Source organism: Hetaerina americana, unplaced genomic scaffold, assembly GCF_022747635.1.
Source record: "Hetaerina americana unplaced genomic scaffold, ioHetAmer1.1.p SCAF_1, whole genome shotgun sequence".
Lineage (NCBI taxonomy): Eukaryota > Metazoa > Arthropoda > Insecta > Odonata > Calopterygidae > Hetaerina > Hetaerina americana.
Genome location: NW_027286069.1, coordinates 52082103 through 52092089, shown reverse-complemented (window position 1 = coordinate 52092089; position 9987 = coordinate 52082103). Strand labels below are relative to the sequence as shown.

General features: G+C 40.2%; 1 protein-coding gene across 1 annotated transcript in view; it reads left to right on the top strand.

The window, feature by feature from the left end:
* Window positions 1-913: 913 nt before the first annotated feature.
* Window positions 914-9987, top strand: part of Gad1 (glutamate decarboxylase) — a 104052-nt gene continuing 94978 nt past the window's right edge. The window contains exon 1 of the mRNA XM_071589791.1: window positions 914-1592. Within this exon, the coding sequence (XP_071445892.1) occupies window positions 1472-1592 (121 nt within the window). The 5' untranslated portion in view covers window positions 914-1471. The remainder of the gene's footprint in view (window positions 1593-9987) is intronic.

The following is a 9987-nucleotide window of genomic DNA, read 5'->3' as shown; positions in this document are numbered from 1 at the left end:
CCTCGTGCAACTAACCCCCGCACCCTCATTCTCGAGAGAGAGAGAGAACGGAGCCTTGCATCCCTCACACATCCATTCCCACTGTTCCCTTCCTTTGCCCTACATTTTAACTCCACGTGCCTGCCTCATTCCTCCACTCCTTCCTCACCCTCCCTCGCTCCCAACTCCCTCTTCCCCCCCGGCCCCAACCTCCACTCATAGCAGAGAAATGAAAAAAAAGTATCGCCGCACTCTTTTTCCATTAAACTCTCCATCCCTTCTCCAACTCGCCACTCCCTCCACCTCCCCACCCGCCGCTCCAACTAGCCCTCGCGTAGCCCGATTTTCTAAATTCTTTTTAATTCCAACCCTCCCCTTCCGACACCCTAACCAAACCCTCCTCGACTACCATGGCCTACTCCACCCTCCTTCCCCCGAACCATTCCCAAACGTGGGGCCCTTTTGTGACGTCGTCCCGTGGTGGGAGAGGTGGTGGGAAGTGGGTGGAGGGTTCGGTAGGTCGGTGGAGGAGCAGGAGGAGGAGGGTAGGGGGTGGGGAAAGGCTCCGAACCTCTCCCACTGCCACCTCCCACCTGACCTCCTCATCCCTCCCGTGCCTCAAACTGGAGCGGAGGGAAAGCCCACCTCTCCCTCCACGTCCTTCCCTGGAGTGTCTTCGTCCTCATCCCAATTTCCACACCACCGCCCACCTCTCCCATCACCACCCCCACCTCCCACATCCCCGCAAATATCCTCCTCCTGCAACGCTCCCACCCTCACCGCCCCCGCCTCCCCCTCGCTCCTCCATCCTCGCCCACACACACTCGAATCCAAGCCACCCTCGACCTCCTCCCACCGCCCTCCTCTCGTCCTCTTCCTCCACTCCACTCCACCCTCCCTCCCTCGGAAGCCCACACTCTCCGCTGCCCGTGGAGGCTCACTCATCGCCCGGGAGTCGCACCGGAGGCTCCTCCAGGCCCCTCTCGAAAAATATCCTCCTCGCTCCGCCTTCCCCATCAAATCTGCACGCGTGCAGAACGACCGCCCCCGCATCACCGCGAGAAGAGGGAGCGACCGACGAGGAAGGCTAAGTCCTCAGCGAGTGAGGAAGGCAGAGTGGCCGGCAAGGACGCGTCCTTCCCCCTACCCAGCGGGATAAAGGGCACGCCGAGAGGAGGGAGAGAGGAGAGAAGGGGAGAGAGGGAGGAGGCCTTACCTAGAGTGTCGCGTGTTGAGGAGGAAGCACCTAGAGGAGCGCACGCGGAACCGACGACTTTCCCAGTTTTATTTTTACCTCTCCTCGCCTTCCGGCTCGCGAAACCGAAATCGAGGGTTCCCGAGTAGGGATCAGTCGGCGAATCCTTCTTTTTTCAAGGGTTCGCTCCACGCGTTTCAGCTCAATTCGAGGCGGCGGCTGACTGGTGGCAGTCGAGGGGGAGTCGGGAGTTGATCGGACGGAGGCGAGCTGCCGGGAGGGGAGAACTCTGCGAGGATGAGTCGCTGCGCCAAGGAAGACTCGGCCAAGAAACCGCCCCCCGTCAAAGATGACGGGAAAGGCTTCGGGAACGTGGACAAGGAGCTCAGCGAAGCCATCGGCAAACTCACGTACAAAGGTGAGAATACATACGATTCGTGCATGCTAAGTCCAGCTCTCTATCGTGTAAGTTACGAGCATGTATTTCACCAAGCGTGATCCTCCCATACCGTTCCGAGGCGGACTCATTTTTGCTTTCAGTTCCAGAATGACTGGAGATCAATAGATATTTCAAAGCGATATTTACGACGCATTTAAGATAGGAGGTCAACGCGTTTGAACTAAATATTAAGCGTTAAAAAATAAGGTTAAATCGTTAAAAAATAAGGTTAATCAGCAGCCAATTGATTAGTTTCATTCATCTCATTTTGTACGAATCTTGAATCGATATGCGCAGCGCAGCTCTCGGGCGTTTTGGGAACTAAAGCCAAAAAAATCGAGTTCAGATGAAAAGGAATCCTAGAAGGGAAATTCGGTTATTTGATATGTGCGATAGTGAATGTTAGTTTATTTTTTATGTTTAATTACTACGCTTTCACACAGATAACTGAGGGAAACATTTATGAGTCTCAAGGAGCTGGCAATATTCGCCATATCATTTAACACTAGAATAACCTTTTACGCATCCTGAATAATCTTTTACGTTATGGAATCACTATTACTTAACTCACTATTATTATTGAAATTCTTATCTTTCGACAATTATTTAAAATTGTGTTCTCCTAGAATGCAAAAACTAGCATTGATATATAGGAATAATCTAAGGAATTGCATTATATGTTTCTGCATGGTTACTTGTAAAATAAGCCCGGAACATCATGTCTGAAAAGCATCATGACTTTAGCGAAATTTATTCAAGTTACTGAGTGATGATATATGCAGGAAATATTTGATTGTTTAAGATTTTACCGTAGTGTAGTCACTGTCACGAATGAGAAGAATCACGAACAATTAAGGTGAGCTCTGGTCAGCAGATAATTTGGATATTGCTTTGGGAAAGATAAGAATTGGTCTTAAAAAATCATGTCATACATTCTATTTAAAGCCATCCAAATTTATTAATTGGTGTTTATTGCAGAGGTTTAGTGACAGGTAAAAGAGCATACTCATTGGGATGCCCACAAATACATTCGATACTTCACAAATTTAATTTTTGTACACATAAATACATCTCTTTTATTCTTGACCGTAAGTGAACTTATTGGAATAACTTACAGGTGTTGAGTATTCGTACACGAATAATTGCAATAATTAAGCTATTACGATTGTGCGCATTGTATTTTGAAATAATTCTAAAAACAGGGTGTAAAACTGCAAGCAAAGCCTATTTTAATCAGTCACATCCGAATTTTTATCCCCAATTGTAACATGTGCTGAAAATATTTTTAAGAGAAGCAATTGGAGGACAACTGAATGGGTAGAACAATAAGATTTATGCATGGTCCCTAATTATAACAATTCCCCGTCAGTAAGGTTTCCTTCTTCATTTTCATATTAAATTGAGGAAAATACAAATGCAGAAGGTGGAAAATAGACGGTTAAATTTCAAAAGCGTGATATTACCAGTTATGATTGCTCCCGTGGCTTATCAAAACGAAATAAATATTCATTACGGTACTTTTCTATTACTATCACAAATATCAGGATACGTAAGCATGGTATACGAAAGTTGGCTATTTTCAATTCTCTCAAAAAAATTATGCAAATGTTACGGCATATGTAAATGTGTCCTCATAACGACCAGCTGTAAAACAGAAAATCGATGTAATTAGATATAATTTGAGTCTACTATAGGTAATAATGCATTATTATCTTCAATGTATATTGTAGTGATAATAATGTCCCCACAATGAAATATATTTTCTGCCCAAATAAAGAGTTGGAAATATTCTGATTGGCCACTCCCAATTTATTATTCATCGTAAAATTGATTTAATTTATAAAATAATTCTCGTTCAATGTCGATACCACTTGAAGCCGCCATTTACTCTCCATCAAGAGAATACAAAATGGCCACCCTCGATATAAAGTAATATTTAGAGGAAAATACCTCAGAAAATATTTTTGCACGCGTACATCCTCTTCTAATTTTTGGCAAGGAGAGTTGCTTTAAAGTTTCGCTGGCTAATGTGAGCATAGAGTATTCTTGGTGAAATGAGTGTGTCTGGACAAATCGATGAACACGGTCGCAATTACAACGGATCAATGCGAGATTCCACCGCTCGCTTTGCGACGGCGCAGCGATCGTCCTCCCTTCAAACGTTCCAAAGGTCACTTCCAAAGTCATGGCATAAGATAGAGCGTCAGATCATATTCCACGTACATTTCGTGTAAAACAAGTGTATCTATTAATTATACGTTATTTCTCCACACATTAATATTCGTTGAATCAATTAACACATTTTCAAAGAATACATACATACACACACACACACACACATACATACATACATACATATATATATATATATATATATATATATATATATATATATATATATATATATATATATATATATATTAAGAATCGAGGTTAGCAAAATGTGTACACGTTCATGAGTATATATTGCCCACAAATTACCGATCACTTCTACTGAAATAATAAAAAAGCTATGTCACTTTCGCTAACGAACTCTTTTATTCTTCAAAACACTTCAATTAATGGCGGCGATTTTTATGCATTGCAAAACATAATATTTGATTAAAAAAGAGTTATTTCGCCTAAATCCAAATCTTTGGCACCATTACTTTACCAGTCGGGGAGAGATAACACTATCTGTCTAAAAATGATTTACTTTACTATAGTTTTTCAAGGAAATATACTTTTTTTATTTATTCCAATGGAGAATTTATCAAGAGGATTACCGAGTAACTCAATTTAATCATTAACCCATACAGAATATTTGATAAAACTTGTAAGCATATGATATTGCGTTTAAATAATTTACTGGAGAGGGAGTTTAAAGTCTTATTAATTTAATTATGGCTTCCAAGAAACGGCACCTCTCCGCAGACATCTTACTCGGGAAACTCGTTAAATTTCATTTTTATGGAAAAATCATAAGATTACTTATGCTTATTATTAGCAGTAATCTACCGGGTTTTCGATGGAGTCTTGAAATACATACTACCATACACCTAATATCTGACTAAAATATCGTTAATTATTATCAAATTTAATACCATATATAAAAATAACTGAATATTTAGCTGTGTATACTATCTACCTCCATTAAATTTATCCAAAATGCCTATTCTTTTCTTCTCTCTACCTCGATTTCTTTCAATTATCCCATCTAATGCCCTCCATCCTCCAGTATCAATTATCAAGTTTCCGAGTCATAAAAATGTATGCTCCTTATTTACTTTTTCATGTCGTTGTTATAGGCGCCTCTCATCAACTTCTTCCTCTTTGTAAAATCTTATTTTTGCAACCAAAATGTTTATTTAGCGTCCTTAATAGTTTGCCCATCTTCAACTAAAAGGTTTCTTAAATCGGTGAACTGTCTAGTTTATGTTCCCACCACTTGAATACTTATATTAGCCTTCCTTTTACTTCAGGATCTAATTACCTTTGTTTTCCTATGATTTTCTCATCCCATACTTATTACACGGGGATCGGGATTGGTGCGGTGGCTATCGTACTGGCTTCCCACCCAGAGGGCTCGGGTTCAAATCCCGGCGGTGTTGAATATTTCTCAGAGATATCTCGATCCCTACTTGAGGTGCTTTGTGGAGGGCACTTTGAGTGAGTACGCCGTCCGTCGGATAGGACGTTAAGCTGCGGACCCCTTGGCACCTTTCGTTAAGAGTATGCTAATGCCGACGCCGGGTTTCTCTCCACCCTTCATCCTTTTCAGTCCATCCTCTATGGCGCAAATGACCTCAGCAGTCGGTCGCCTCCCATCAATACTACGACTACTACTTATTACACTGATTCTGTAATGCTATAAGTAATGACTGTACATCTTTGATTGACTGGCTAACTAACGCATGATCATCCGCAAATCTAATGTATTGGAAGACTTTCCCACGTACTCTTACTCGTACCTGTCTCCAGCCCCCTTCGTGCCTCATTTATTATATATATTGAAAAGAACAGGTGATAAAGGATATCCCTATTTTATCCTCCCCTGCCTATCACAGCCCATCCTGACTCCCTACTCGCTATTCGCTACAGTACGGTATGAGGTATTTGCAGTTTCCGGATCCACCTATCAATCCAATATCCTGCAAATTTTCATTAACTCTGGCCAGTTTACTCTGCACGGCTCTCGAAATCCACGAAGCATACAAACACACTGGTTATAATCCGAATCCGTAATTACACATAGCTAAGCTATTTCTAAATCCAAACTGATCTTTCCCTTAGCAATCATTTGATCTCTTGTCCGTCCCTATGTTGACTATCCTAACTACTACTTTCTCTTCGTTTGAAATCAAACTTATAGTTTTATAGCCCTCACACACTGCTAATTTTTTCTTTTTTGGAAATATTTTCATCACTACGGTTTTTAAAATTTATGAAATAACATGTCTTATGAGCCAAGATGCCTATTTAAAAATTAGCAAGTAATAGATATTTCGCTTTTTTATTACAAGAAGGAACCTTATTTATGCAAAAAAGGTTCTTTAAGAATTATTTACCCCAACCCTTCCAAACGAGTTCAGAAACGAAACAAATAATCCTGTCGAACAGGATACATTGTCCCATAGTCAAATCTGGCTATCATTTCTAAGAAAAATTAATAAAAAATGTATGTTTAAGAAAAAAGGGTGATACCTAATAAGTAGGCTACCGGATTACTCCTCTCCAGCCTTTGGATCAATCCTGTGAAAGTGATATTACTCAGACAAACTTTTAAAAAATGTCCACATAAAACAGTTTTAATTGGTTTCACCGTCTCTTTTCACACGCTGGATGTTTCTGTTTCTTCTAAATACACATTTGAGTTCGTTTTTTCCTTCACTGAGATTGTTGCTCTGCATCCTGATGCCAGGTGTATGGTGGGCGGGGGGGAGAAGAAAGAAGGGAGTGATCTATTCTTTGAATTTAATTGGTCGTCGGCTTCGAAGATCATACGTAAGATTGTTTTTTTAACGTGTGGCGACCTAACACCCCCCGCCACACGCCCTTGCGGTGGCTTGCGGGGTATGATGTAGATGTAGATACGTATGGAACGACGGAGGGGGCTGCGTGGCTGGAGGCAAAAGTTGAGGTCATCCCATTGGTATGGGAAAGTACTGATCTGTGATCTGGAGCCGTCATGTGGCGACGAAGGTATTTGATGAGCAAGTGGTTCGGATGAGATTGGTGGACAAGGGTTTTATTCTATTGAGGTACACTGCTTGTTTATCGTGAACCGTACGAAGGGTTTGAATTCTATTCTTTACAACTTTCGTTTCTGCTTCTTTACAATACCCTGCGTGCTGTTTTCCACACTATTTTTAACGTACGCGTTCTCTTCGGATCAATACCAGGTATTTGTATGCAAACTAAAACTCCAACCTTTACGGTAACACTCCTCGATCGTACATAAAGCCACCGGGGTAATGGTCTCAGCACTAATCCTATGTCTTTTGGACCCGTAGTGGAAGGCTATCTTCAGGCGACTACTCATTTAGCCTCCATAATTTAACTTGATCACGTAACTTACGTGGGGAAGAGTTAAGAAATGATTGAAGGATAATGAGACATCATTGCCTTGTATAAGTTGGAAGGGGGTTTTCTTGGTAACAGAATGAAAGGTATTTCGGGAAGCCTTTCTCGCGAAGAGAAACCATCCATCCCAATTATCAGTTGAATTTGCACAAAATTTGAGAGAATATTTATGAATGTTAGATGAATTTTTTTGTCATGCCATCACATAGTGGATGTTAGACCGTTGTTTGTGTTCTCTAAATCTCTGAAATCTGACAAACATCTTTCATCACTAGAGAGGTAAAACTATCTTCCCGATTCATTAAGAACTACCTGGGAACGTCGTGCCTAGGGATTATATGCTGGAAGAAGATCACCATCTTGGCCTTTTGATCGGGTGGGTGATGGCCTCGTGGTATTAAGAAAATCCGTCTTTGAAGGTGAGTTACGTATATTTATTCCCATGAATTTTTATTGACAGCGTTCCAACTATATTCTTTGCTATTCTTTGAAAGGCCCCGATGACGTCAGCAAACTTTTTTAACAGTACTATGCATGTAATTTTGGGATTTATTCACTTCTAGCAAGTTTGGAAGGTAGAGTTTTTCGTCCGTCAAAATTTGTGGCCACGAAAATCTTTCTTTTAGCGCCGCTAACGACATTTTAGCTCCAAAATGCCCGGCCTACAGGGCTACTTGAAATCAATAAAGAGTCGGTCCTATCATTTTCTACTTCGGAGCAATAAACTGTTTAATATTAGTAATAAATTTACCCCCAAATCATATTCAATTAGCTTAAGGGCACAACATGATATCCTTCAGAAGGGGTCTGTTAAGGAGAGTAAACCATTCTAATGGCCTGTGGTCGTGTACTATGGTGAATCTATGAGCGTATGGGTAACAATGGTAATTATTTGCATGTATGCACGCAGACACTATGTCTGGTTTTTTGTCAACTCCATGGCTCTGTAATACTATATTTTCCGTTTTGACTTAATTACCGGTTTGATTAGGCTATTGAATATCCCTCCTCTTTAACTTCATGTTCAAAGATGACTCCTAAACTTTCGTTCAACGAGTCAGGGTACACGAAAAACGCTCACTCACTCGAAATAACGGAACATAAAAAATAATTTACAAATATTCCCACATTTAGGGAATAAGAAACGTTTTGGAGACATATCGCCGTATTTATAGAATGGGTAAAAAATGAAGTCATGAAAAGTCAGCATTAATTACTACTCAAAGTTACAAAGATATTTAGAACATATTTACGAGCCCGGTTTTAGAAATTTGTATAAAACGGGTGAAAAAAATCGAAGAGATCATTAAGGTTCACCATATTCTAATGAATTAGGATCCCACTGGAATCAGTTTTTTTTATCATCTAAGGATGATTTTGAATGAGAATAAAGCAGGTATGATGACAAATTTGCAAGGAAAATACTGTGGAAAATGTTGGCTTGTATGGTTGTGGATTCTACTTTATGGTTGTGTGGATTCCATTCGACTTGCACTCAAAATGGTTTACACAAAAAAATTTTAATCTTGTAACCCTTCCCTACGATTTTCCTGGAATAGTACTGAAGTCTATTCATAAACTCTCAAATGAGTAGCTGAACGATGAATTCTTGCCCAATAAAGATAAAGGATATAATAAAGAAAGAACTGGAGCAAATGGAATCCTTCACGTACCTGGGAAGCAGTATAGCTTTGGATGTAAAACGTTCGACCGACATCAAGCAAAGAATAGCTCAAACTAGGCGTTTATGAAGAAGAGACAACTGCTATGTTCACAGAATCTAAGGTTGCAAACAAGGAAGCAATTCATCAAAACATTCATCTCGAGCATGGCACTCTATGGATCAGAGGCATGGAACATTGGAAAAGTAGACCGGCGAGGATTAGAAGCATTTTGTATATAATGCAGAAGTAAAATGCTGAAGATTAAATGGACAGACAAAGTTAAGACAAGAAAGTAAATAGAGGAGCAGAAGAGGATAATGCCATATGGATAATTCTACGGCAAAAAGAACTACATAGATTGGGCACACATTGAGACACAATCAGATTGGTTAGAAAGATGATAGACGGGAAAATTGAAGGGAAGATCCCGCGGAGAAGATCAGGAGACAAGAGCATAGGACAAATTAAGAAAGACGTAAAAAATAAAAGTCATCAGGGAATGAAATAATTAACACTGAATATAAAAGAATGGAGGAATGCAGTGAACCAATCATGAGAATTGAAATGAAGATTATTATAAAAAGACATAACAACAGTACCTCATGTTATGTTAACGCTGCCAGTGCAGTATTTTAAGGTCACCAAATAAATAATTTTCACCCATTTAAAAAATTGCTAAATTCAATGTGTTTGAAAAAGTTCAAATGATGTCGGGCTCTGAGCATGGGCGAAATAATAATTTTAATTTGTGAAATAACCAAGAGGTTAAAATGAAATAATCATAGTAATCAAAAGCCAAATATTCAAAATAAGAACTCTTAAATATGATTGAAGTCATCTCAAGAGTGATTCTTTTTCGGCCATAAAAAGCCATAAATTGCGCACATGCCTCCATTATAATGAAAAAGAGCACGAGCCTTACCCCTTCTGATGCGGCAATTCGCATAGCTGACATGTTGTGGCATGTTGCATAACTTGACGGAGCTGTATATTTATTATCATATTGTCGACTGGAGAACACGTCATTCAAGTGAACAGTGATAAGAATTTACATTTAATGGTTATCGGGGAGCCAGCTGAAACAACTCTGATTTATTGAAATCTCCATCGCGTGCAAGATGGTGAACGTCCTACTTATTTGAATTATT